A 26,865-nucleotide genomic window follows, 5' to 3' on the forward strand; every position below is an offset into this window, starting at 1 on the left:
CTTCTGGGACCCAGCCAATGATGTTCACTAGATCTCAAACATGGTAACTAAACCTAAGTAAATGACTTTGGCTTTGAAATGTCATGGAACTCAAAAACTACACATGGCCCAACCAGACTGAAGCCCTACGGGAAGAATATTTTAGTATAAACTGCTGATAGTTGCAGGAATAGCACACGTAATCCTAGGTACAGCTAATTCATGAGACTCAGCAGCAGTGGTGGTTTTATGTACCACTCTTTGCTTCTTAGAAGTGGGTGGTGTCCAGATCAGAAGCAAGACAGCCTTGCTCCGGTCCCCGTCTGCCCTCTGAGCCGCCACTTGCCCTGTGCAGTGCTCATGACCCCGCCCCCTGCTGCGTCTGCAGCCCGCCCTCAGGTGGCATGTCGGTGAGCCATACTCACCGCCTCTACCAAGCTGTCTGCGCTCCTCTGCTTGTCGCTGTTTTTGTTGCGGAAGCTGCTGGGGACAGTCAGGCTGGCTGGTGTGAAGGTCCGATAGGAGATGCCAGGCTCGTCCGTGTACCACGAGCTGCGGTGCAGGGATGGCAGGCTACCATTGACCTGGTCCAGGGCCTCCGGCTGCTCGACCTGGATGAGCGGGGTGTAGCATGGAGTCCAGTCCCGGTGTGGTGGGGTCGCTGGAGGAGTGACCCATGACCGTGTTGAGTGGCTTGGTGAGTACTTCTGGGCTTTACTTGAATCTAGGCCTGCAACTGCCATGATCTGAGGAGAAAGGGGAAGTGGGGAGACCGGAGGTCCTCACAGGTCCAGGCCTCAGGCCTCCCCAAAATGGACCAAGCATGAGGCACTGTTTTACAGGAGTGGCCTCAACAAGGACTTTGAAAGGGCCCGAGCACACTGAGTAAATTAAATGAAATGGCAGTAAAAATTTCTAGCAGACTGTATTTTCTTTTTCCCCAAATCCATAATGCATTTCATATGACTGCTCCTAAGTAGGAATCAGTTGCTAATTCATGAAATTACTTCAGAGCAATCAAGCATCCGGGGCGACGTACGTGCTGTGGAGCGTGAACACACCACGGGCTTACTCTGGTTTAAATGCGGAAGTGCATTCGGAGTGAACCGATGGTTCCGGCACTCGCAGGAAGGCACAGCTGGTTCCCTGGACGCTCGCACATCACACGGCCAGCGTTTGCCTGTCTGGAAGCACTGGGTACAAGCCTGCTTCTCCCATCTATGGTGGCAGGCACCACGGCATATCCGCCTTGGTGTTCCCACTCTGCACTGGGGAAACCTAAGGCCCAGTTTTGTCACCAGCACAGTCCCATGGCCAAAGCGAAAGCCATGGCCTCTAGCACAGAAAGGACCTGGATCTGGGCAGGGCAGGATGGCAGGGTGAAGGCATTTTCATGTACATGCCTGTGGAGACTTGGTTCTTGGCATACGATGGCCTGGGCCTTCCTAAGGTTTGCCTTTCTTCCATGATAAAGCAGGAAACAAATGAAAATTAACGCAAAAACCGAAGGCGGCTAAGTAAAAAGTTGGCAGAAAGACCTGAAGAGAGAATCTAAAATGCAGCTAGTGTTCATGCGCTGAGGACACTCCAGATAAGAACCCTGCCAGGAGAGCTGGCTCTGCAAGTTGACAGACTGGGCGCACACTATACGATGTACTTCTCTCCACCTCCCTCCGCCTCTCTTCCCAACACACACATACACAAGTGGACAGAATCTCTGATGTGCTCTTTTTAGGAAAAAAAAGTACCATGTTTGTGTCCCTGAGGCAAAGCCCTGGTGAGTGGGCTCTGGCCCCACGCTCCATCCTGTCCAGTCACCCTCACTGTGGACAAGTCCTTCTGCTTGGACCACACTCCCCATGCAGGCAGGGCCGGAGGCCTATCCACCCCCGTGACCACAGGGCCCTGCTCACAGAGGGTTCCTTAAATGTGTTTTAATGAAGGAACGACCTCACAGAGCAAATAAAGGGCAGCACTGAATGTTCAGGGTCAGTCAAGAGGCCGCCACTCCCTGGGTCATGAATTGGGCCAGGCCCTGTCTTCAATGCTGAGGATAGATATGGGGGAGAAGACTTCACCTAGGCTGACAGCCCCGCTTTGGAAGCTGGCAGCCTTGGATTCAAATGCCAGCTTGGTCACTCACCTCCTGTGTGAGCTGGGGTGTCACTTACCCTCTCTGATGTTGGCTTATCCCTGCGATAGGGTGGGTGCAAGGTTGGGTGGGCCAGCTCACCTGTTGCTGCATCAGGTGCAGAGGCAGGGCCGTGCGGTGGGGGAAGGTGGGGGACGGTGGGACCTCCTCCTGACTGCTCTGTCGGCGCAGGCACTCGAAGTTGAAGGAGGATCTTCGGTGGGCTGAGAAGGCAAGGCATACCGTGTAGTTGTAAAACAAGTTGTCTGTCAGGACCCTGGGTGTCAGAGTGGCCCAAGGGATGTGTGGCAGAAAGCCCAGGAGGAAACAAGAAATATGTCCAAGAAAAAGAATTTGAAGAGGGAAAATGTAGAATAAGCCCAACCGAGGGATGTTTTGAAAAAGTGCAAGTAGATTTCTTATAAATACCGTGCGGTTCTCAGGGGGAGGAGCTAAAGGCAGCCAGAGGCAGCTGTTCTGACTTAAGGTCCCTGGTCCCACACTTTGTGGGAAACACAGAATCTCAGACAAGTACACAACCCATTCTAGAATCCCACAGACACTTGCTGACTGCCCCATTCTCACCTTCCAGACATCTTAAGTGTCTCTGGGGGCTGAGGTATCTCAAAGTGCATCTGTGTTTCCCTCTGTTGTAAAGGGAGTGACTTGCTACCCACCCTATCAGCTCAACCAGATAATAACCAAATTCTTTCACTGGGAAAAACCCAGCTTCCCTAGCACTGAAGTCAGAACAAAAAGGAACACTTCTAACTTTAAAGAATGCAGCTGTCCTGTTAACAGCCACTTTAAATAGAGGCTTATATACAGGTTGAGTGATGACAAGTGATCCAGAACTTGCAACTTCACAGGGTACCAGGCAAAAGAGATCAGTTTGAATTCTGGGTGCCCAAGCACAGGCCAGAGGCCTCCCACTGAAACCGCCTGCGAGGAAGGAGGAGGTGTTTCAGGAGTCCTACCAATAGTTTGCAAGGCAGTGAGTGGCCAAGCTACTTCAGCAGCTCCTTTCTTGACCTCAGCTTTCTAAGCTCATGGGGCATACTTAAAACTCCATACCCTTAAATTCCTGTATTGGAAACTGCAGACGTCAACCTGAGGAGCCCTCCCAGGCATCCTGGAATTGCACACGAAGCTGCAGGAACCTGTTTTATGAGGGCCATGCTCCTAAAGTGCATGAAGACCAGGCCAGTCACTGCCCAACGGGGAGGAACAAGACAGACAACAATCCTGGTCTCACAGGCCCGATGTGCATGGTGGAACATGCTGGGACCTCCCTGTTGAGCTGCCTACTGGGGACAGATACCTGCACAATGGCTGCTGTCCTGGTCAGACAGCCTTTTCTCCCTGCACCATGCAAGGGCAGAATTTAACAGTGTTCTAAGAGGGAGGGGCCTCCCTTGTCAACACAGCTTCTAGGATTCTGCTAGGATCACATGGCTGGGTCCTGAGGCTGAGCTGGGATAGGAAAACCACCATCCCGCTCATGTGCACAGTGCTCTTCAGTTTTGAAAATAGATCCACACACATCCGTCATCTTGTTTGCCCTGCACAGCCATCTCTGATGGAGGAAGTAATCCTACTGAATCTGAGAACACAGGCCGAGGAGTTCCACTTTCTCCCTGCCCAAGGTCTGAACTGATGGGCAGTGAAGCAAATAAAGTACATTTGCCCTTACAAATAAAGAGGGCAGCTGCTCTTGCCTGCTCAGCTTCCTAGCTTCCGTGGGGTGGCACCTGTGAGTGATGGGCATTAATGAGGCCACCAAAGGGGGGTCTGAGGAGGGCAGTGGACTCATATGGGATAGGGGCCTCCCCCCAGCCTAACTTGCATGTGCGTCAACCAGTATTTATGGAGACCAGAACTGCTCTGTGTTTAGGGCTGTGAAATTAAATATTAACCATGGAAATGGGTTTGATTACACTTCCCAGCAAGGCTGTGACAGCTGGAGAGAGACAGAGGGCCCCAGGCGCCACCCAACCACACTTGTTATTGTGCATGTAGTCTGTAGACTTGGAGCCGATATGTCTTGGCTATTTTTGGTTACTGATTAGAGTACTGCTCAAAAATATGCCTCATTCCTTCAAACACCAGAAGTGGATATTCTTTAACCTTTATCCAAATGACCACATGTCCAAAGTCAAACTGTCCAGCGAGGATCTGGCAGGGGCCAGGACTGCATTTCTTTCCCTGGCCTGAGGGTGACCCAGATCTCCTGGCAGCACCAGTTATGCCACGTGCACAAGAAAACCAGGTGGGGGAGCACGCAGCCCCTGCCCCTTCTCAGCAGGATGGGATTCCCCAGTCGTGGGATGGGAACGCCTACTCTGGAGGTCACCGCCAAGGCCAAACCCTGTTTGGTGACCAGAGGGCACCAGCAGGCTGGAGGCTAAGAAAAGAGGGGGGCGAGGAGGGGAGAAAGGAGGAGAATACCATGGTGGGGACTTAGGAAAGACAGACACCAAGAATCCCCAGGTACTCCACCATCGGAGACACGGGCTTTGGTAAGAGAGACTTGGGCTAAACCTAGCTCAGCACATGGGATGATCCCTTCTGCCCTGAGGGTCGGTTACCCCACCCGCAGAGTGGGTCTGACAACAACGGTGCATGTCTTGCTCATCTCTCAGGAGATCCCAGGCTCAAAGGCAACGATGAGGTTCACAAAAACCCCTCATCAGATGCTCTGTATTGTTGACTTCAGGGTCCACACTGTCTTTCTCTGTTCTCAGAGAGTTCAGAACAGTGCTACTGTGGTTTGAACTCTACCACGTGGGATATGGATGAGAAAGAAAGGAAAGCTGAGCACATCTCCAAGCAGGGGGCTGGTCTTGAGGACTATAGATCCATCCCCGATGTGGAAGGACCACGCCCATCATTGCCTTCCCCCCCCCAAACTCAGGAGCTGGATGAGGGAGGCACACTGTTTTGTGGGATGCTTTACCCCAAACAAAAAATCTGGCCTCACATGTTGGGGTGGGAGGTAGCAGACGTCTTCTTGGAGATCTCCGGGAATCATAGCCAATGGGTGAGTCGTCGTCCTCCAAGAAGCCTTGGGGGTGATGGTAGCCTCGGGGCCGCTCGAAGTCCAAGTTGCTGCCTGGGTATCGGTTGTAGTAAATGTAGTTTTGCCTGGTAATCAAAAAGACCAATATATATATAGAGAGAGTAAGGGTCACTAGTTAACAAGCCCTTTGCTCAGGTAGACTCATGTCTACAATCCTCTCCCTACCTCCCTGGGCACAGTAGGACTAGCTGAGAACGAGGCAGTCTTAAGCTTCACGGAAGATTCTAGATGGAGGGCAAAGGCTGTTACAGATTGGTTCAGGATGTCAGGCCTATAATGAGTGAGGTGCTGGTGGTTTCCTTCTTACTGGGGCAGCCTTAGACCTGGGTCAGATGTAGATTGCAGATTTCCTGCAAGCTTGACTCTCACCCATTCACTTCCTCCCTGAGGACACTTCTTCTGAATGCCTGCCCTGGCCAGGTGCTGGGCTGGCTGGGCACCAGGGACACAAAGATGCATGAAGCACGGTCCCCACACTCCAGGAGATTAGCAAATACTACTTGCACAGAGATGCCTAATGCAGTTGGAGAAAGTCAGCACTAGAAGAAAAGAGCTGAGCGTGGGTTCTGTGAGTTTTTAGTGGGTGGGTATTTCAATTTTAGTCAGGAAATGAAAAGCAAAGCCTTGCAGCAGGCCCTTCAAGAGAGGGTGGAATTAGGCCAGCAGAGGTGGGAGAGAGCATCCAAGTGGTGGACATGGTGGGAGCAACAGCCCTGAAGAAGAAAGTCAGAATGCATTTGGTCAGAATCAGTGGTTCCAGAAATAAAGCACTGAGGGAGTCTGAGGGATGAACTGGCAGAGGGTAGGGTGAGGGAGGGTCCAGCTGTGGCTTGCCTAGAATACGAGGCTGACACTTACTAATGCTCAGATGCCAGAGGGAGCTCATGGCAGTACCACGTCTACTTCAATGGACCACCTGGTCATGGTGAGATGCAATTTACAGAAAATAGGGTGATAGGTGGCCTTTGGCCCCCTGCACTGCCTACTACTTGTCCTAAAGTAAAGTGCCCCTTTGACTGCAAACATTCTTTCTTTGGAACAGAAGTCTGAAGAGGCACCTCTGTTGGGAGATGCCACTCTGACCTTTTGTCCCCATCTCCAGGAAAGAGTCCTTGATGGGAGTGGGAAAAAAGTGTTTTTCATGAAGATCCCACCCAAGCTGCAGGCTTGCCAAATTGCTATGCAGACAGAGCATCAGCATTAATGAAATAAAAACAGATCTCTCAGAAGACAAAGGATTGATAGAAAGGGCTAACCCTCCGTGAGGCAGGCCCAGCTCTCATTTCTGGGGCCTTTACTAAAAGGCCTCACAAGCTCCTGGTAAAATGAGTCAACAGGCCTGAAAGAGCAGCATCTACTCCACCTCTCTCTGGCCCTGTTTCTTCTGCTTTGACTTTTCCTCTGGCCTGGAGTCTGTCTGCGCTCATGGTCTGCTTTCCAGAGCAGTCCCGAGAGCAGCTGCTGGTGGCCTGTGGCAGAGCACAAGGGATGGGAAACAGCCGGTCTCCTAGTGTCAGCCCGAGCTACAGAGCTCCTCACCTGCTCTCAGTTGGCGAACTGTCATCCTCGTAGCATTCCTCCCCACTGAAGTACTCCTGGTCTCCCAAGCAGCGGGGGTCCCTGAAGTAGCTGTGTATCTCTGGGTCTTCCCGGCAAATAGTTGGGAACTGTTCATCTCCTGAGTCGGACCTGCAGTTGGGTGGGAGAACCTGAGCACCTGGGCAGATGGTGGACGATTTTGCAGCCATACCTCTGTATGCATGCCAGATGCGTTCCTGGCGAATCCCTGGACACACTTGCCTCAAGCAAGACTGGACTGTTAAGGCCTCTAGTAATAGTGGGTGTGTGTGTGTGGGGGGCAGTGTACACGTGTGTGCACTAGGAGGAGCTCCTGTCTCAGTACCTTGCACATGCTGGTGCCCAGGGCCTTGGAGCCAAAGGGGTAGATATAATTTGGGGAACAGAATAAGGAAACAGGCCTAGAGCCCTGCAGTGATCGCTCGTCCTGAGGAAAAGATTCTGGGCTCCCGGGCCATCTATTCTGATCCCCGCTTCCTCCTACCCAGGCCCTGTGTGACTTCAGAGCCTAGAACAAAGAAGTTCTCTTCCCATCGGATTCCCACTGCATCTGACCCAGTAAGGGGTCAAGGGTTTTGGAGACTCTCATGGACAATATCTGCCAAGTTTTCAAAGACTGCCTTTTGCCCCAGGACTGTCGTAATGTCTCCCTGAAACCCTGCGGACCTGGCCTCCGTCCTCAGGAAAACCAGCCAGGCTCTGTGACATCACCTCTCTCCAGTGAGAGGCCTGTGCTCCCTCCGAGTTCGTCACTCTCTCCCTGCCCTCCTCCAGCTCAAGATTTCACTTGATGTAATTAAACCAGTACACCTATCCTCCCCATCGCCAACAAAATAACCAGCCTGCCCACAGTTCAACCAGGTTCAGCAAACAGGGAGCTGAATATGATGCATGTGCTGAGGGCTTCATGAGAAGCAAAGAAGACCTGGTTCTTGGTCTTCAGAAGGTTGGAGTCTTGCTATTACCAAGGCCCAGAAGAGGCCTGACCCCAGAAAGCAGTGGACATTGCCCAGCTTCACAGGGCTGGGTACCAGGAGTACACAGAAGGCTCTCCCAGGGCTATTCTGAGGCCTGCAGAGGCTAGTCTGTGGGCCCCTGGCACGTGAATATCAGTTCTTGGGCGGTAACCATCTATGCAGAAAGCCACTACCTCTGACTCCTGAGCTATAATATCATAGTTGGCTCAAAGATACTTTCCATCTCTCTGCATTCAGAGAGGCCAATTGGTCATACTTATAACACACAGTATTTAACACATAAACACAGGCAATGAGCACATACCTAATATAAGTTTCATAATAGCGGGTTCTATCCAGGAAAAGCAAAACAAGGGAGGGAGGGAGAAGATAAATGTTAAATATTTCCAGCAAAATTCAAAATGCAGTTATCAGGCTACTTCCTAGAGCAGAGGTTGGCAAACAACAGGTCACAGGCCAGACACTGGCTGCCACCTGTTTCTGTGTGACCCATGAGCTATGAAGGGTTTTTACATTTTTAAAGGATTGAAAAAAAAAATCAAAAGAAGAAAAATATTTCATGTTCATATTTTAGTGTCTAAAACTGAAGTTTCATTGGGACATAGCCACATCCATGGATTTACATATTGTCTGTGGCTGCTTTCTTGCTACAGTAGCGGACGGAGTTGAGTAGCTACAATAGACTGTGTGGTGCCCAAAGCCTAAAATATCTATCATCCAGCCCTCTACAGACAAGGTTTGCCAACCCCTGCCCCACAGTACATTGGCACAATGGGAGAGGCTAGAGTTTGCAGCTGCTGCCATTTGAAGTGGCGTCTCATATAGCTGGATACTGGATGGCAGGTGGTCCTTTATCCTTCAGGGTCATCATGTGGCTATGGCCCGAAGAGGCCGTTACCTCGTGGCACTCACAGTTTCAATTGCAAATGCCTACTGGGCATTTCCTGCATGTGCCGGAGCATGGGGGGCAAAGAGGACATTACCAAGTGCAAACACGTTTTAAAGGTTACCTTTTAATACTGGACCTTCTTTGAGGCTCATGGTCATGCTTGTGGGAGGAATGATGCCCATTTTCAGACACATGCTCAAGGTTCCCAATGCTGGGCCGCTTTCCAGGGGCAGCTTTGGACATATTGGCATTATTGAGATTGGCATTTGTTGAGCTGGGAACTTGCTTTCCTATGGAATTATGGTTATGATGGTTATGACACACCGAATTTCCTGCTGGAGGAAACAGCGGTTTCTCAGTATCACTTGCAGGTGGAATTGAAGGCCTTTGGACATGCAGGGGACGGTGGGTGGTATTGGTCTGCTGAAGGGAATCTCTCCTATCACTATTAACATGATTGACATGGTTTCCAAGCAGGGCACCATTTCTCTGCAAAATAATGGGAGACAACACCAGGTAATTTAACAAGTATTTGATGCAGGCTAGCTATGTTAGGTAACTTTTTCTACATGAAAAACAAATTCTAGGTAAGCTCCATAGGATCCCTGGAAAACAACCCAAGGGCCTCAGTGATCGGGGTGAATGTGTCTGTGTGGCAGCTGGTCCCCCTGAAATGAGGAAAGTTACAGATTCCTGAGCCAGGGAGTAAGCTCTCAGCTGTCACTTGAGTATGCTCTTCCAGTTGCTCTAAGTTGAGGTGACTTAGAGCCAGCAGGGCTGGTCAGCAGCCCCAGCAGTTGAGGTTGGGTGGTAGGCATGCTCTTTGGGCTGGGGGGCTGGGGCCAGCTGGCAGATCAAAGAGCTGGCCCAGGGAAGAAGGGGTTAGTGCAGGCAAGCAGCTGCCAAAGCACCCAGGATGCCCATTCGCACTGGCCAGTGGCTGTGGCCAAGCTCCTTGGAAGCTGTCAGCATGGGGCAGAGGAACAAGCTCCAGAAGGGCAGGCCTGGCTTAGAAGAGGTGTTGGTGAATGGGGAGGGTCTGCTGGGGGTAGTGCATGGTCCACAAGCCCCGCTAGGCTCTGGGGCTGGTTTGCATTCTTCGGGCTCTTTTGTGGATCGTTAACTGCCCAAACTGGAGTCCTGCCCCACTATTTCCAAGCGGCCAGTGTATAGCTGTGCGTGGAATAATTACTTTGAATACATCTTCCTCTTCCTCTCCTTTTGTTTCCTCGGGCTCGTCATCTTGCAAATCACATGATATAGCACGCCGGATTTCTGGCCCGATGTCATGCAGTGTCCTTAATCCCGCCTAGATCAATGAAAATGGCAAAACAGATTAGACAACACGGGTGCCCTGAGCCCGGTCTGGATCCTGGCTTTGCTCTCGCCTGATTCAGCTGCGGGAGGGGCAGTTTCTTCGAAGGACAGCCTGGGAACTGACTGCTTGCTTGAATGTAACTGAAGGAGGCCCTGCAGCTTTGGGGTTGTATGATATGGTCAGAGGTATAAGGTGGTCCTAGGCTGGGATGCTTAAGGCCCTCAACCCAGGAAACTCCGTTTCAGATATCCCCACTTGCAGGGAACAGTGCCTGGTTACAAGTACTAGGTCTGCCTTGGCCAAGAGCCCACGTCTAAATGACAATCTATGGAAGGAGGTCCTGCAGAGCGCCACACAAGAAGGGGGCTGGGCCTGGCTTGGTTTTCTACCTGGAGGGTGGCGAGGACTCACTGGCTTTGTCCAGGATGAGGAAGCCGAGGCACAAGTGCCAGAGGGCAAGCAGACCAGGTAGCCTCTGGGCCACTGATTCTGCCAGAAAGCCATGGGAACGAGGGAGTGACACAACACACTGCAGCAAACAGCACACTCAGAATTGTGACAAAATGGATTGACACTCACACAGACCTGGGCTGCTGTGCAGTGCCAGCCTCTGTGGCCATCCGTGGTACCCTGGCTTGCAGCCTGTGCTCAGGCTGAGAACTTGCCAATGGTCGGTTCATCCTCTTGAAGACCACAACACATTGAAAGGGGCTCACCAGCCTCTGGAGGCAATATGAGAGCTACCAGCTAACCCCTTTAAGCCCCTCACAGATATTCTGCATTTCCCTGAGGCCCTCACAGCTGGCCTTCCTTACCCTTGGTCCTGGACTCCACTGAGACAGGGCCTGAGAGAGGCTTCCATTTTACCTGCTTCTTTAGAGAAAGTTTTGAGATGCTTAGGAACTATATATGGGGAAGGTGTAGTCACTGGCTCTGAGAAAACTATGATGTTTTGACCATCAATGTGAAAAAATATATATATATAGCAAGCTGACTCAGACTAATAAGGACAGTATAACTACTTTATTCTTTCTCACAAAAGCACATCTGAAAGAGGCATTTCCTCCCCGCCCCAGGTCTAAGGCCACCTGACCAGCACCCCCTCATTTACTGTCAGTTTGTCTGCAAAAGAGGCAGCCACTAAAGGCTTGGAGAATGTCTGAGACCTGGCTTCGCAGGTCTCCATCTGCAGCTAACATTCCAACATCAGGACGGTCTCCAGAGGAGACCTGGGCCAAGTATGGGTTGTCAGGGGAAGGGACCACTTCCTTGTCCTTCCTCCATAACCCCCAGCAATGGACAGGCATAGGAGATAGATGAAAAGTGATGACCATACTTGAGATATTCCCAGCAGTGGCAAGGGGGGTGGGGAGGGGACAGAGGCCACAGTCTGGCCAGATCCAGTAGGGCTGGGCCCACTGGTGTGGGAATACTCAGACTCGTCTTTTGCAGACACCAGTGGTGGTGACGTTAATTTAGAATGTTAAGTTGTATGGGAAATTCCCAATGGGCTCTCTTGAAAATAGCCTCCTCCATAATAGCACCAGCCTATGAAATGAAAGGTGGTACACAAGCCTGGGTCTGCTTCGAACTACTCTTTGAATAGAGGATCAGGTATTTCCATTTCATGAGTTGCAGGGGTCACAGCTGCCCGAGTCAAAACTGTAAGGATTCTACCTAGGAATGCTGTGGTCTTAAAGGGGAAAGATGCACATGTCCCAAGGCTAAACCCAGAACAGTTCGTGGTGTGTCAGTGAGGTTGCCTCTCACTCATCCCTCTGACCGCAGGCACAAGATGCACACACACACACATGCACACACATGCACACACACATGCACACACATGCACACACATGCACACACGTATGTGACTCTTGCTCTGACACACATGTGCACGTGCACGTACACACACACACACACACACACTTTCACTCTCTCGGGATCCCCAAGTCCAGCACATGTTAGCCCAGGAAATCACCTGGCTCAGAGGTGGACCCACCTGCCATTCTCACGGAAACATCAAGATGACAAGCCTAATGTCAAGTTGGGTGAAAGGTCTTAGGCAGCAGAGCTACAGGCATATGTAGAAAGGTTGAGTCCAGTAATATTAAACAGCCTGCATTCATTCAGCATTTTCAAGGGCACAATTATTAAGGGAAGATAAACCAAGGTTGTGTTCAAGGTTGATTTTGGATCACTGAGGAGAAGAGGCTGTTGCATATCTGATGTCCCCAAACAAGAGACCAGGTTTGAGACACCTGCAGCTGTCCCCACCAAACAAACATAGGTGATGATGCACTAAGTCAACACCCCTAGGTAAATGACATGCATTAATCCATGTTATATGGCAGCATGGGCCAGGAACACTGAGTTTAAATAACAATAGATAATCTTGTTCACTGTCATTCAACTGATTGGACTAGACCTGATTAAAAGAAATAGAAAACTATTTATTTGGATAATTTTTAACATCATCCTGTTTACGGGTTGACATTTCACTGAAATACACATATAACATAATTGCATAATAAAAACAAAAACTGTCTCCAGCACATTGTCGATGATACACAAGAGTAGGATTGTGCAGTGAACAGACACAGGACAGAGTTTTTTGCAACATAAATCATGGAAAAAATTGAGAGGTGGACCAAGAGGCCATTTCCAAAGACAAATAATGACAACATATTTATTAAAGAGACATCAAAGGAGGAGAGAAAGCATCACTCTTCCCAGACAGGAAAGCAGAGGCTTAGAAATCATGATTATATTTTGCTTGCTCCACACAAGAAGAAACACACCTTCTAAGAGTCAGGGACTGACTTTACTCTTTCACATGGGATCTGGGGAAAGATGGGCAGGTGGGGGACACCATGGGTAGGGGTGTCTGCCAGGGTTTGGAATGAGGGAAACAGATGTTCCTAAACTTGAAACGAGGCTTAAGCACAGCACCCTGAATTTATTACATATCACAAAACATGATAATGAAAATATTCTAGCACACATATCAAGCTAAAAGGTAGCTTAGGCTGCTCCAAAAATTAATTCCATAGGCACAAGTTCCAATCCCCCAAAATTCAGAAAACTATCTTAAATTCTTGAAAAAAGAACATTTTTTTTCTTGAAATAAACACTTTATAATCAGTAAAATTATCTATTCTTTCATATTTCATATCTGTGTCTAACTGTATCAGCAAAATACTATTTTAATTTGAAATGTGGCATAGCACTTAAACCAACACAATGAAAGCCATATAAAGTCATTCCGTTAACATCACAGTAGAACTATGGTTTTGAATAAACACAGAATTGCTATAAAATATAAACATTATTGATTTAAGATGTCCAATCATATAAAATATTAAACAGAATCAAGCCAAGTTTCTGGTCAATTTTTAAATGCTAGATGTTATCATAAATATTTTTTTTTTATTAAAAAGGAAATGGCGCTTTGCCTGTAGACTGCTGCTTTAAATTTTAGACACCATTTAATTGGAGTTTTATAGATATTTACTCTATTGAGTGATAAGTCACAAAAAAAAACAAACAAACTATAAAATCTCTGTAAATATTTCTGAAGCAAGAGCATAAAATTATATTTTAACATCAAATACGAACATCCATTTACATTCCTTTCTCTTCCCCTCTTTTAGGGTTAGGGTTTTCCTACCTGGGTGCATTTGCAATGCTTTCTCTGCCTGTCTCCCTAAGTTAGCTCCATCAGACACACCAGTCATCTGCCAGCGCTCAGAACCACGGCAAGCATGCACAAACCCCTCCTGAACCTACACTGTAACAGTGGAGATAAGAGATGTGAGCCTCCAGTCGGGACTGGGTCGGGCCATTCATCTTCAGAAGTGAGTGCCAGGCTTTCAGACTCCAGCCAAAGAGCCTTCGTCTAGCAGAGCCTGTTTTCTATCACAAGCAGGTTTCACTCAGCCAGGGCTGGCTAGCCCTGGTCTGGCAAGTTCTGGTTAACCCTTCAGCAGGATTCGGCCCCTGTCTGCCCAATCAGCTGGATGATTTTAGACTACCTCCCTTAGAAGAAAAACCCGGAGATTAAGTTCTTATAGAATAAACGTGCTCAGCTACGAGCTGTCCCCCGCCTCCTCTGCATGCACACATCACACATGGGTACACCCCTTCCTTTGTCATTGTTTTCCTCTAGGGAAAATGTAATGGTGTGGCCTTTGTGTCCGTTATGAACAGTCCTTGAGTTATATATTAAGGGTTAGAATCATAAGCACGACGCTCCATGAGTCATCCGTGGTGATTCCAACCCTCACTGAAAAATCAGCTGTAACGCTACCCCACGAGTCACCCTTGGGGTTGCATTCAGCTGTATATAACACATTTGTTTCCATCTCTTTGAAAAATAAAAGAAACATTTTTTAAAAATTACCTTAAATTTTGATTTATGACATTTCCCTGCAAATAATCTGACAGAGCTATCAGTTTTAGGTCTACTTTGATTCTTGGCTGTAGTTTTAACACCAGAATCAGAGGCATTCTTGCCAATTTCCTGATAACAGAGAGAGTATTACTTAAAATTTAGGCTTGGCAGAAGCTATAAACTGTGACTACTATTCTGATCCATCTTTGTACCAGTCATTTTAATCTCACATACTTTATCCTCTACTTTCTGGCAGGGAAGGTGGGTGGGCCAACTTATTCTCATTGATTTAAGTGCCCTGCCCAAACCCCCAGGCCTGTGGATCCTGTGACACTATGCTAACCCCACCTCAACCACCACCAGGGTGAGGTCGTTGGGTCTACAGAAAAGCCTCAGTCATACGTTCATTCATGATCATGACCCCACATGGCTGTGGGTACCATCCAATCAAGGTTAACCTTCTTTCAACTAACTTAGCGAAGCTCTTGTATCACTAAGCCAACGTAAAAATGACAAACAGTCACATGATGCCACTGAAACTGATCCTCTGTTTGGCATACATCCTTGTTTCAGTTGTGCCAATCTGAGGAGCCAAGATCTTTAAAAATATTGTCTGTCATGCACTAATTCAGACCACGATTCCTCCAAATCAGCACAAGCAGTGAGACGTGACCATGCAGGGCAAAACTCTCAGTCTGAACTTAGCTGGACACTGGGGACACAGGCAGCTCCATGTCTAGGTGAATGGGTTGGGATTTGGAAAGGGTCTGGGAGGGAAAGAAAGGTTCTAGTTAAAGACAAGAGGCTCTTTAACCAGGGAGATCATAAAAAGGCTAAAGCACCCTTTTCCTTTAGGGGAGATTTGGGATCCTCCCCCTAAAGCAGCAGTTCTCAAAGTGTGGTCCAGGGATTCTGAGGCTCCCAAGACACCTTCAGGGGCCCATAGAGTCATTGACATCTGCCTAATACCGGAATGCTCTTTGCCTTGTACACTTTCATTTTCTCATGACAGCACAGAGGGCACATGGTGTCATCACTCTGGCATCTTTATGCTTGCGCGTTCTATTTTAAAAATTGCTCGGTTTAAATTTCTAATGCAGTACATATTGTTATATAGGGGTCCTCATTAATACTTTAGGGTGTAAAAGGGTCCTGAGATCAAAGAGCTTGAGAACTGCTGATAACCTGTCCTCAGACAGGCAACAATATCCTTTCCTCAGGCAATGGATTCTTCACCCCATCTAAGATTCCTGTTTTGAACTGACCTTTCTCCATTCGGGGAAGAAATGTCCTTCCTGGGGCTTTCCTGAGCTAGCCTTTGGCACATCTTAACAAGTTGCCCTCACTGTGCCATAGAATGACATGCTCTCCCATTACCCAAACAGCTCTCTCTCCTAGGTCTACTGTGTGCCGGGGAGAATGAATCTACATAGGTACCTATCCATCCCTGAACCATTAGTGTTAGCAAGCTCCTTCCCATGGATAATCGAATGCTAACATATTTGAGCTAACGAGGAGTACTAGATGGATACTATTCAATAACACACTACAATAATTATAACCTTCTGCTACTATATAACTTGCCTTAACTCCTTTTCAGTAGCTTTATCTTCTCAAAGACTTTTGAAAATAATAATTACTGTTCTTAGAGGGAAAAGATCTCCTGCTTTTCAGAATCCAGTACCCAGCTATCCAGTGGATTTAATTTTTAATTGGGTCACACCATAGTGTAAGCTATTTAAGAAGAGCCTGATCTTGCATCTGTTTCCCATGACCTGTGTTGTATAGCACCATGATTTAGGTACCAAGTTTGCTGAGTGAGTCTGTGAAGGTTCTAGGATAATAAACTTGGATCATCTCCCACAACTTTCCTACATTTAAAGCTATATCCTTCCACCGGAATTTTAGGAGAAAGAACAGAGATGCCCTGTAGTTTGGCTGCAAACTGAGTTTCAGGAAAGCCTTGTTTTTCTTTTGAGTGAAGGCCGGAGGCAGCCCCTATGAATGCTGGTTGTCTTTCATGAACTGGCCTTGGCTACAAACCACAGCCAGTACCGTGTCTCAGCAAATACAGCCAGGCCTACATGGGGAAGAATTCTCATTTCATTTAAACCATTTCCTAAGTACCATCTAGAAAGTTACTACTTTCCAGTTTTGACTTATTTGGAAGGATAGTGGAGAAAGGCATGTGGAAACACCAGCCATGTGAATTGCTTGGGGCTGTTCTGCTAAAGGTTTGGTATATGGAAACTTAGATCTAGAAGACAGCTGGTCACAATGGCCCTTTGAGACCAGGGTAACACAGGTAGTGGGGTGAGAGTGTACTATCCTTCAGTGTTTAATAAACTTGATGTCAGGGTGGGTCAGAAGCAAACAGGGATCATTTGTATGGTAGGGGACTGCCCACGGGGCTGACCAGGTTCCTTTGCAGGGGTAGTAACCACATTCTTAATATGGTACATCACAGGCATGACCCAATCAGAGCAGGAGTGGGCAGGGTCCTGGAGGCCCCCATTATACCAGGCATTAGCCCTTTAGTGGCTGGATCGCAGAAGGGTCAGGAACGAGGCCAGGATGCTGGCAGGATGTGGGGAGACTCAAGGTGCTGGGGGGTCACAGCTATTAACTAGCAGGTACAGACTCGACATCTTCACAAGGGGTCCAACCATACTGGAGTTGGCCAGCCAGCTTTCAACCCCATCCCCATATCACCAGCCACGGTGCTGTGTGAAGAAGTCAAACCTGGCTTTGGGCCTCATGAACTCCGTGGTGAGAATCCATAAAACCCACTGTGAGCTCCTAGACTTAACTACAGTCTGAAAATGTGGGAGCAGAATTGGGGGCTGAGCCCATTTCCATAGTGAGGCCAGAAAGTCCACTTAGGTCCGGGCAGGTCAGACCAGTTGGTATCATGAGCCATTTGGGCCAAAGGGCAAAGATCACGGCACAAAAGACATCAGTAGAACAGACCTCAAGGCTGGGAAGGACCCCATCGGTGATACACAGGATGGGTCTGCAGGACTTCTACGAGTACTGCTTTTCCCACTGGTGGCGCTGCTCCCCTGCTCTGCCTGGGCTTTGGTGAGCACAGCCAGGAGGAGGCTTCCTTGCATTCGGCTGGCTCTCTCTACCTCATTCTCCACGCCCCCACGCGCACCCACACACACAGCCACCAGTCTACAGAGACCAGGGCAGGCAAAAGGGGCCAATAAGCCTCTTTTCTCTATTCGCTTCAGAAATGTCAAGTTTTTACACTAAGGTTAGTTTTGATTATTGACTTTAAAACTCAGATTGGCTCCTCTGGGCATCTTAGGCTCAGTATCAGATGTACAGACTCCTCAACTGGTGCTTGGAATCGGCTGAGTTTCAGGAGGGAGGCCCTCATGAAGCAACTCCTTCGGCAAAAATCTCCTGCTAATAAGACGTGAAAACCCAACCTGGAAGAGTTACCTCTGTTTACATCTTTATGCATTCCCATGATATCTTAAAAAGGGGAGAATTCTCTTTCTCGATAAAATCACTACAGTACAGAACAGAAGAGTTAAAGAAAAACAGGAATTTCTTAAAGTTCTGGTAGTAAACAGGCATATGATATTATTATTGTTGTAGTCTTAATAAGCAATTATACGTTCAAAGTGCTTTACAATCACTTAGCTATTCCTCACAACAGCCCTGTGAGGTAGGTCGACATTATTACCCCCATTTTACAGATGGGGAAACTGAGGCACAGAGAGGTTAAGTGTCTTGCCCAAGGTCACGCAGCATCTGAACGCTGGAGCTGGGACTAGAACCCAGGTTCCCTGACTCCCAGTGTCATTGAAACTAGACCACACTGCTTCCAAAGAGGCATCCCCGGACTGGCTTTGAGCACGGATTAAAGACGGACAATGTTGGATGAGGTTTGGGTGTGGTGGTACTTCCCGTGGACACGTTAAGATGGAACCTGAGGTGCTGCCTGGGTTGGTTTTGGCATGCGGGTGTATGTGTTAGTTTAAATGGGTGTGTCTGAGCTTCCTGTCCTGCCCGCTTCTCACTGCATTTTGAACTGGGTCACTGCAGAGAGCGGAGCCAGATGGTCAGGAGGTCAGGACGAACTGGCATATAAAAGGAACTCTGTCAGCTCAGCGCCAAGGGGCCTGCCAGTCTTTGGGAGTTCGGGCAAACTAGGGATGCAAGACTTTGGAACGGAGTCATCTGCCCACCTTAGGCAGGTCTGCTTAATCTTAATAATTATTATTATTATTATTTTTTTACTGGCCAGCATCAGGAAGTTGTGTTCATTTCATTTCTCTGTGGGGCGGCTGCCCCCCTCCTTTGCTCTCTCTCACTCTTTCCCTTTCTCTGAGTCTCTGCTTGGAAGGGAAAACGGTTAAGCCTTGCATGTTCCCTTTCATGAAAAAGAGCCACCGTGAGCAGCGTCCGCGACAGGAGGCCATGGCCCCGCAGATGAGCCACAGCCCTGCTTCCACCTTCTGGAGGAGTGCTTTGCTTGGAAGGGGTCTCCCTGGGGCCTTGGGTTTGCTTTTTCCTGCATTTCTCCCGAAATGCTGTTTCAGTAGAAATAAGCCCACTTGAGACTTTTCCCTTTCAAGGCCTTAGCCACAAACGCCTTCCGACTAAGGAGCGTGGTGCTGTAGCTCAGGCAGAAAATTCTAAAGCATCCGTTCAAGCATCTGAAACAAATGAATCAGCCAGTGAAATCTCATCTGTTAGCATCTGTTCTCCTTTTAGATTAAAAAGGAAAAAACAAAGAAAGCCTTTTTATGGCTCAGATGGAATCATGCTTCACAAAAAGAAAAAAAAATACCTTGCTACTTTTTAGACTATGGTGACTAGATAACAGGTGTCTGCCACTCCGCAGATTAAATGTCTGTGAAGCATCCCATTTTCCTCTGTCTTTATGCACTGAACCTCCCTCCTCAGAAGGCCACATCAAAGCATGCCAGGGACTAAGCGTAGTGTGCTTCTTTTATATCTCCCACAGTTCCACCTTACCACCTACGTCACCATCTGTTGGTTGGGGCACCGGCTTTAACACTATAAAACCTAACAACCTAATTCTTTATAAGCTGGAAATAATGGTCTTTCCTTAAGCCCAACTTCTAAACAGCTGGGGGGGAGGGGGAAAGACTATCCCTCTAAAGACTTCCTGTCATTAAGATGGGCAGGCTCCCATCTGGGATGAGGGAGGGACAGTCTCCTCGGATTCCACCAGAGTGCCTTTTGCATAAAGGAAATCCTTGAATGTTGAAAGGAAAAAGAAATGAACAAAACTTTTCCCACTTGGGGATTTTTTTTTCCTCATCCATGAGGTGCTGGACAAATTTATGTCCGCCTCTGGCACAGGAGCCCTCATCTGGAAGGCCTGCTGGGACATTGCTAGTCGCTGGGAAGGGAACGGAGTTTTCGTGGCTGCAGAGCTGTGTTCCTTTATTCACTGGCTCCTCGTGGAAACTTGCAGGTCACTCAAATGCAGCAGCAGTGGATGAAGAGCAAATGCTGAGTCAAACTAAAGTGAATATGGCATGTAGGGGATGAGTGAGGAAAAAATAAATAAAAGGCCTGATGCAGCTTCTCCCTGATTTCCTCTGTAGAGGTACTAGAAAGAAGGCTGGCTTTAGTGAAGATGATGGATGGACAGATGGAAACTGCACACTCATTCAGACCACAGAGGCCAGAGGATACTGGGTGCTGAGTTCCTAGCCACGCATGGATCCAGGAGCTCCTCAAGCCATTCCTCTTCATTTAGAAGGGGACATTGCAGTTGGTCTGAACATAGGGAGACCTGATGGAGCCCACAGGGTTGAAAACCATAGTGTATCTGTGTGCCCTTGAAATCCACTCCATGGTGGGGCAGGCAGAGAATGTGGACCAGTTCTGATCCTGTTCAGACAGACTGCACTCTACGCAGCACAAGCACGCACAGGCCTATGTCTTGACTTCCGTGCTCACACCATGATGCCCGCATTCCACTTGCCATTAGCAATCGGTCAGCCATGTGGCACCTCTGGCACAGGGAGCGGCAACTCATCCCACTTCTCAACAGGCCGTGCCCACTTTCGGGGCTTCCTTGAGGATCTGTGTACTTGTCCTAGTCACACTGATGGTGCATTTCTCCCATTGCCATTTGACCCCATTTCCCTAACTGCTACATCATCACGCAGTATTTCATCATGCTGAAAGGAAAAGCTTCCTCGTGCTAATTAAAAATAGAGTGACAAGTCACATTTAAAGCCATTTCTAGAGCAAAGGAAGCCAAAAATATAATTAGAATTATCCTTCAAGGAGACAAAATTCTTCTATTTTTAATGTTTGCTTCAGAATTAAATGTATTTTCAGAATTTATCCGTCAAGATTATGAACACAACTTAATTTTCTAGGCTGTATATTTAACATAAATTATACTCATAGCCTCAATTCCCAATGAAACCATGTGAAAATGTGTTGATATTACCACCTAACTGGAAATATTTAGATTTTACCAAGGAAATGAAACTCTATAAACAACAAAATGGGAAATGTTCAGGAGGAAAAAAACCCCTCAGCATTATTATTATATAATGTAATCATCTTTTAAGCCATGATTTAACAATGTAACTTTAGCATCATTTCAACCTTCAACTTGAACACTCAGTGAAGCCCTTTCATGAAATGTGATCATTGCTTAGCCATGTGTTGTTTTTCGGGTTTTAAAGTATCAAAGACTATCATATCCAGCCTCCAGAGCAAGCACTAAAGGAAACCTTGAGGATTCAGAAAAGGTATAACTCTGTCTCCAGGTGGTGATCATACGTGCCTTCCACAGTAAACAGAAGGATCTCATAACACAAAACTAACTTGATTACTGCAAATTATGACATATTCATGCATGAAAGAGTATGTTTCCCCCTCCATAAAAGTGATCAAGTTCAATCAACCCCACGAACTAGAATCCAAGAACAATAAGCAGCTCCCTACAAGCAGAGGGCCTCACGTCACTCTGAACCCTGGCCGGCCTAGTCCTCCAGGCCCAAGGCTGCTTCTGGGAAGGGCCATCAGAAACGCATTCATCATTCCCTCTCCTTGCACCCAGTTTGGTCATTTTTCCCTCAAGAATGCATGGGCCAGAAACCTTACAAACACTTTCCAGTCTGCTCTGCCCCTCTGAGGTTACTTGTGAACTATGACCAGAAGAACGAACACTTTTGCAAACTGAATTGGCCAGAGGTAAAACAGCTTTACTCACAAATTCTACAACCAGAGACAGCAATGGGCAAACTGACTACTGAGCTTGTGACTCACTGAGCTACCTTTAGGAGATGTGACTATAGAAAGAAAGATCAGAGCTGTCTTCAGAATCCATCCTCCCCCAACGCTGCAGCTGTCTGCATAGAGCATAGGTTTCATCGTGAACCAGCAGGGTGCTGTCACACAAAGTCATCTCCTAATCTGACATATGTGTATGCACTTTCATGCCTTGTCATTCATGTTCATATTCTCTCTTTTAGCGAGATCACAGACAAGCCTTCACTTTGGTAGTGACCGTCACTTTGAACATAAAACAATACTGCGCATTTTTCCCCCAGGAAAAAAGTGAAAGCCTATTCTATGTTGATCCTTACCAATACCAAGACCTAATTTAAGACATGTGGTGATAACAGGGACATGAAAGTAATTTTAGAGTAAATAAATTAAAAAGGAAAAATTCTTTACCAATTTACAATGGGCTTAAAGCATTCTGGATAGCCGAGATGACGGGACTTTCAATTAATTTGAACAGTTGCTTCTGACAGCTTGCCAACCTCTGTAGTTCCATTTTTCTGGATTTTAGCATCTTTTTCTCATTCCCTCTTCACTCTACTTTCTCCATCACCAGCACTCACAAATGCCCCTTCCTGGGGAGGTCTCCACCGTGACTCTTTTCCTCTGTACACCTGCTTCCCATCCCGGAGCTTTGGGTTTACCTAGGATTCTATATCCTTGACTACGTGGACCCTGGTGGGAACCAGAAGTTCCTGCAAGCCACACCCGCACTCTAGGAGCCTGGGACAGGACCAGGGCTGGTGTGGGGGTAGAGGCCAGAGGCCGGCCTGGGTGTGAGAGAGCAGCATTTGCACAGCAGGCCTCAGGGGCAGCAAGAAACACACAACACACCAGATACACACACATATGCAAACGCACACATACCAGGAAGTGATGGATGTTACTGAAATGGACCAAAAACCAACAAGCAATGGGGTAAGAAACAAACAGAAACAAAACAAAGCACTTGCGTTCAGATGGAAAGCTGTTTACTGGGAAACTAGGGCCCGAAACCAGGGCTGAGAAGGTGGGTGCCTGCTCGGAGGGCACTGCCTTGGGAGAAGTCTGGAGGAGGCAGGATGCAAGGGCAACACTTGCTCACCTCCCACAGGGAGGTGCCTCCGCCACTGTCTTGGGGGGCCCTGTCCCACAGGCCGCAGAAGATGCCCACATGACAGAGAAAGCAAGGAGGGAGGCACTTACCTCGTGGCCCAGAAATGGCTAGTCCACATTTGGGGGAGTGTGCAGTATCTCAGTTTAAACAAAATCCTTGTGGTACTGCTCAACCACGAATTGTCAGCTCTCTAGTATTTCAAATAAGCTTGTAAAATCGTTAGTGAAAAGAGAAAACAACAAAACAACAATTCACCTGTAGGGCAATTGTGGTGTTCTTCGCAGGGTATTTTCCCACCAGTCCTTGTTCTTTCCGTTTCTTGAATTTCCTAAAGTAGTCCTGTATCAGGAAAGTGGCATAGAACTTCCCCACGGTTACCTCATCATCTAAACGGAGAGACCAGACAGAGCTCTCCCGAATCAGTATATTTGCACCAAGAGCCTACATACTGTTTCTGGTTGGGGGCAGGGGTGGGGAGGGACAGCGCAGAAGGCCCTGAGCTGTCAGCTTACAACGCAGGAGGGAGACTAAGTCTAGCAAAAAGCAAGGTTTGGCAAAGCAGTTAAGGCTCAAAATTAGAGTCAGTTAAATGAACCAATACTCAAAATTGCAGAAAATAATATACTTGTCATGAGTTTAACAGAGCAGCGTATTAGTAACACTATGAAGTGCTGTCTTGGTTATTTACTTAAAATAAAAATTATAAAACAAAAAGGCTTCATAGGTCATATTTTCACCCCTGTGCACAGGGATTTGCATGCGTAATTACCATGAACACCAAGGGCAATTAACCATCCAAATCCCAATGCCTGGAGATAAAGATAGAGACCTCAGAAAGGTGACAGACAAGCTTGGAAGAAGAGGAAGGTTCAGAGCAGTGACTGCAAACCCAGATTTCATGTGCCCCTTGACTCTCTGCCAATAGCCTCCATATGCCATTTCTTGGTTCATAATTCAGAATGGCTTGTTTTTTGCACCGTAAGCGACAGTGCCAACTAACCTCACTGTTGAGCTGACTTATTTCTGCTTTGTTCAGAAACAACCCAACATGTATGATTGAGACCTAGAACTCTGCTGAGCATTTTATAGGTGATGCATGAGGCAGAATAGAGGCCTGGGCTGTCTCACGGTAAACCACCTTGGCAGTGTGAGTGCACCCTAGGGTTCTCCATCAGTCCTGCTCTCCCAAGGATGCTACCAGATCCGCAGTGTGCCAAGGGCTCCAGGGTGGAAAGTTTAAGGCCCCATTAGCAACCCATCCCACATGGGGTCATGGACCACCAACCATGACTTGCAGAGGCTGGGAGGAAGAATGGTTGCTGACCCTCTGGCTTTAGCACAGTTAAACTTTTGGCCAGGCCACCCTTGTAAGAGTTACATGTGATCTGGGGCAAAGGGCTCAACCTCTCTGGGCTTGTGTTCTCATGTGAGAAGGGGGCTACACCTCTTAGAGAAGCTGTGACGATTACATGAGATGTGGCACGTAAAGCACTCAGCTAAGGGCCGAGGGGCTGGATGACTGGGAGGCATTAGAGTCGCTATTATTTTACAACCTACCAATAGTGGCATTCACTGAAATGGATTATAGAGCACCACAGGTTGGGGGACACTGGGGCCTATCTTTTTCACTAACGCACCCTGGGTGGGGCTCATTTAGTGCTCAAGTGGAAGGTGTCCCTTTCTGGACACTGCACGGCCACTGTGGGCTGCCTCTCTGAACTTCCGTGTCAAAAGCTACTCAGTGCTACTGTGAGAGAAGATGCTTACAATGATCAGGCTTCGAGAACATGTTGCGTTTCTTCTCAACCTAAGCTGGGCAAGTCCCGGAGGGTCCAAGGGCCACCAAAGTGAACCTAAGGCTTCGTGTAACATATGAAACCATGGACCCTCATTGGTCTTAGGTTGGTCTAATGCTGCACTGACCACAGGCAAGGAGGCAAGAGGTGAAGAGAGACCATTCAGGTCTTGGCATTTCAACTCCCACTTTGCTCTCCAGCTACTCCACACTTTGCCCAGGGTATGTTCGGAACACAAGGTCCAGCTACCTCTCCTACTGGGCATCTGCAGGGGCCAGGTCCTGTGTCACATGGGTCTCTTCAACAACTCTGAGATGGTAGGTAGATCCACTCATCCACTCTTGACAGTTGGGAGAGGTTAAAGGACTTGCCCCAAGCCAGTTAAGACATAAGCCCTGAGCCTGGGCTCTTCTCCTCCTCTGCACCACCCCTTAAGGGACAGCCAAGCTCCAGCCAAAAGGCCACCTTCTTCTTTGGGGCTGCTTCTCCCAGAGTACAAGTCTCTCTCTATATATGCAGGAGGTGGACCAACTGCTCACTGAGCAGAGAATGCTGGGGACCTAAGGGCATTCTCTACCTGCTGTGCCACAGCCAGCCTCTTCAGTCCTGGATTTCAAGTCTTTTCTGTGGGCTCCCAGAAAAAACACCACTCTATCCTCAGAAGGCCCATCTCATTCCACACTGGGATGCTTCCAGTACACACAGGCCTTCCCTCATCTCCCTTCTGCCTGGACTGTGCTAGCCTAAAGGGACCAAGGCAGCTCCTGGCCCAGAACCTGGGGTGGCAGTATACTCAGTGCAGAGGGCTGGCTGCGTTTCTACCTGAGGGGTGACTCCAGAGCAGGAGCATAGCCACCCAGGGCTCTGCAGGGAAGGATTCAAGGACCACTTGGTCTGCTGCATTGAGACACTGAGCTAAATGAGACTGCGCCCGGGGAGGAATTTTTACAAATAGGAAAAGTTAAAGCGATCATAGGATAGAAAATGAAGGAAGAGAAGGAACAAATGCAGTGAGGCTGTCTGGGCTCAGGACTGGAGAGGGAGAGATGGAGTCAGCTCTGAGTGCTCTTCAGGGCAAAGAAGCCAAAGATCCAAGTCAAGGAATGAAGGCGCAAAGGCAAGGAGAGCCTCTGTGGGAAGAGGGGACTACTAAAGAAAGGGGGAGGATCCATGAGGCAGTGTGACAAGACTGAAGAGTAGAGGTGAGAACTGAGAACATGAGCAAGAGTCAGAAATGGGCAGTGAGACAGCTTGGCTTTATGACAGAGACAGAGAAAAGGCTGTCCCCATGGCCACGGTCCCCTGCACCACTGAGAGTACAGAAGAGAGGTTTCCGACTGGTGTTCCTGGGCTCATTCCTGAATGTCACATTGTCAAACTCAAGATAACCTGGGGATGACTCACATCGCACCCATGCCAGCGACACCTCCTAAGACAGACACCTGCTCTCCCGTCACCAGGTCTGTAAGGGGCTCCCTGGGTGCCCGGAGCAGCTGGCCTGGCTCAGTCTGCTGCTCTCTGCCCAGGTTACGGCATGCGGGACACCGAGCTCCTCGACCTCAGGAAGCTACCCATCTGCTGGCCCAGAAGGCTCTTTTTCTAAGTGTGTCATAATGCGGGAAAGGCTGGAGAGCACTGGCTTGCTGGAAGATAAGAGTAAAACAGAGACAGATGCTAACACCCTGCCCAGCAACTCATTCGGGGTGTGTTCACCAAGGTCAGAAAGTCATTGCCTTTTGAACGTCTTCAGTGGCAGCAGCACTTATCTGAGATGCAGCCTGATAAGCACTATTCTAGGCACACACACAAACCATGACATGAAACTTCTAGAGCATTCCATCTCCTGCTAAGGCCCCATTTCCTTCTCCTTGGGTTTCACAGTGCCTCTTGATGCCATTTTGGAATAGAGTAGCGCTCGCCCTCCTAAACCTCAATCCTTTTAAAGAAATGTGGAGAAAAAGCCAGGGCCTGTTGTTGGGCCAAGAAAAGTCAGAAGAATATTTACCCTTTACTAAAAGCCTAGTAGAATTAGAAGCTGATTAGTGTTTCAAAAGAAGGGGATTTAGATGGTGACCCAAATTCTGGACTTCTTTTCTGTAAAATTAAGAAAAAATAAAGATTCACAACAATGTGAATGTCACTGTCCACGTGAGTCTAGCCAGGATGGGCACTGATGTGTGAGTGAGACTAGTTTGCAATGAAGGTGGCATTTCAAGAGACATGAGGTGGAGCGGGAGGAGCGGGGCTCCTGACTGCGTGAGGAAGGTTTACTTAGGCGCAGCCCGCTATTCTGAAGCATGCATCTGTATTTTGAGAAACATCGTAGGGGAATA

The 26,865-nt window shown here is 48.1% G+C and overlaps 1 protein-coding gene across 27 annotated transcripts in view; it reads right to left on the bottom strand.

The window, feature by feature from the left end:
• The window catches only part of CACNA1D (calcium voltage-gated channel subunit alpha1 D), a 289,592-nt gene that overhangs the window by 3,377 nt on the left and 259,350 nt on the right, over positions 1-26,865 (bottom strand). For 22 of the 27 annotated variants that reach the window (XM_036218604.1, XM_036218608.1, XM_036218595.1 and 19 more), the window contains 8 exons: positions 22,992-23,122; positions 9,826-9,942; positions 8,755-9,122; positions 8,049-8,075; positions 6,729-6,878; positions 5,091-5,254; positions 2,213-2,334; positions 405-725 (listed from right to left, as the gene is read on the bottom strand). In XM_036218604.1, the coding sequence (XP_036074497.1) occupies positions 405-725; positions 2,213-2,334; positions 5,091-5,254; positions 6,729-6,878; positions 8,049-8,075; positions 8,755-9,122; positions 9,826-9,942; positions 22,992-23,122 (1,400 nt within the window). Of the gene's footprint in view, positions 1-402; positions 726-2,212; positions 2,335-5,090; positions 5,255-6,728; positions 6,879-8,048; positions 8,076-8,754; positions 9,123-9,825; positions 9,943-22,991; positions 23,123-26,865 lie in introns of those variants that run through there. The other 5 variants (XM_036218593.1, XM_036218610.1, XM_036218611.1 and 2 more) reach the window with 4 other exon arrangements.

This window comes from Rousettus aegyptiacus, unplaced genomic scaffold, assembly GCF_014176215.1.
Source record: "Rousettus aegyptiacus isolate mRouAeg1 unplaced genomic scaffold, mRouAeg1.p scaffold_m13_p_4, whole genome shotgun sequence".
Lineage (NCBI taxonomy): Eukaryota > Metazoa > Chordata > Mammalia > Chiroptera > Pteropodidae > Rousettus > Rousettus aegyptiacus.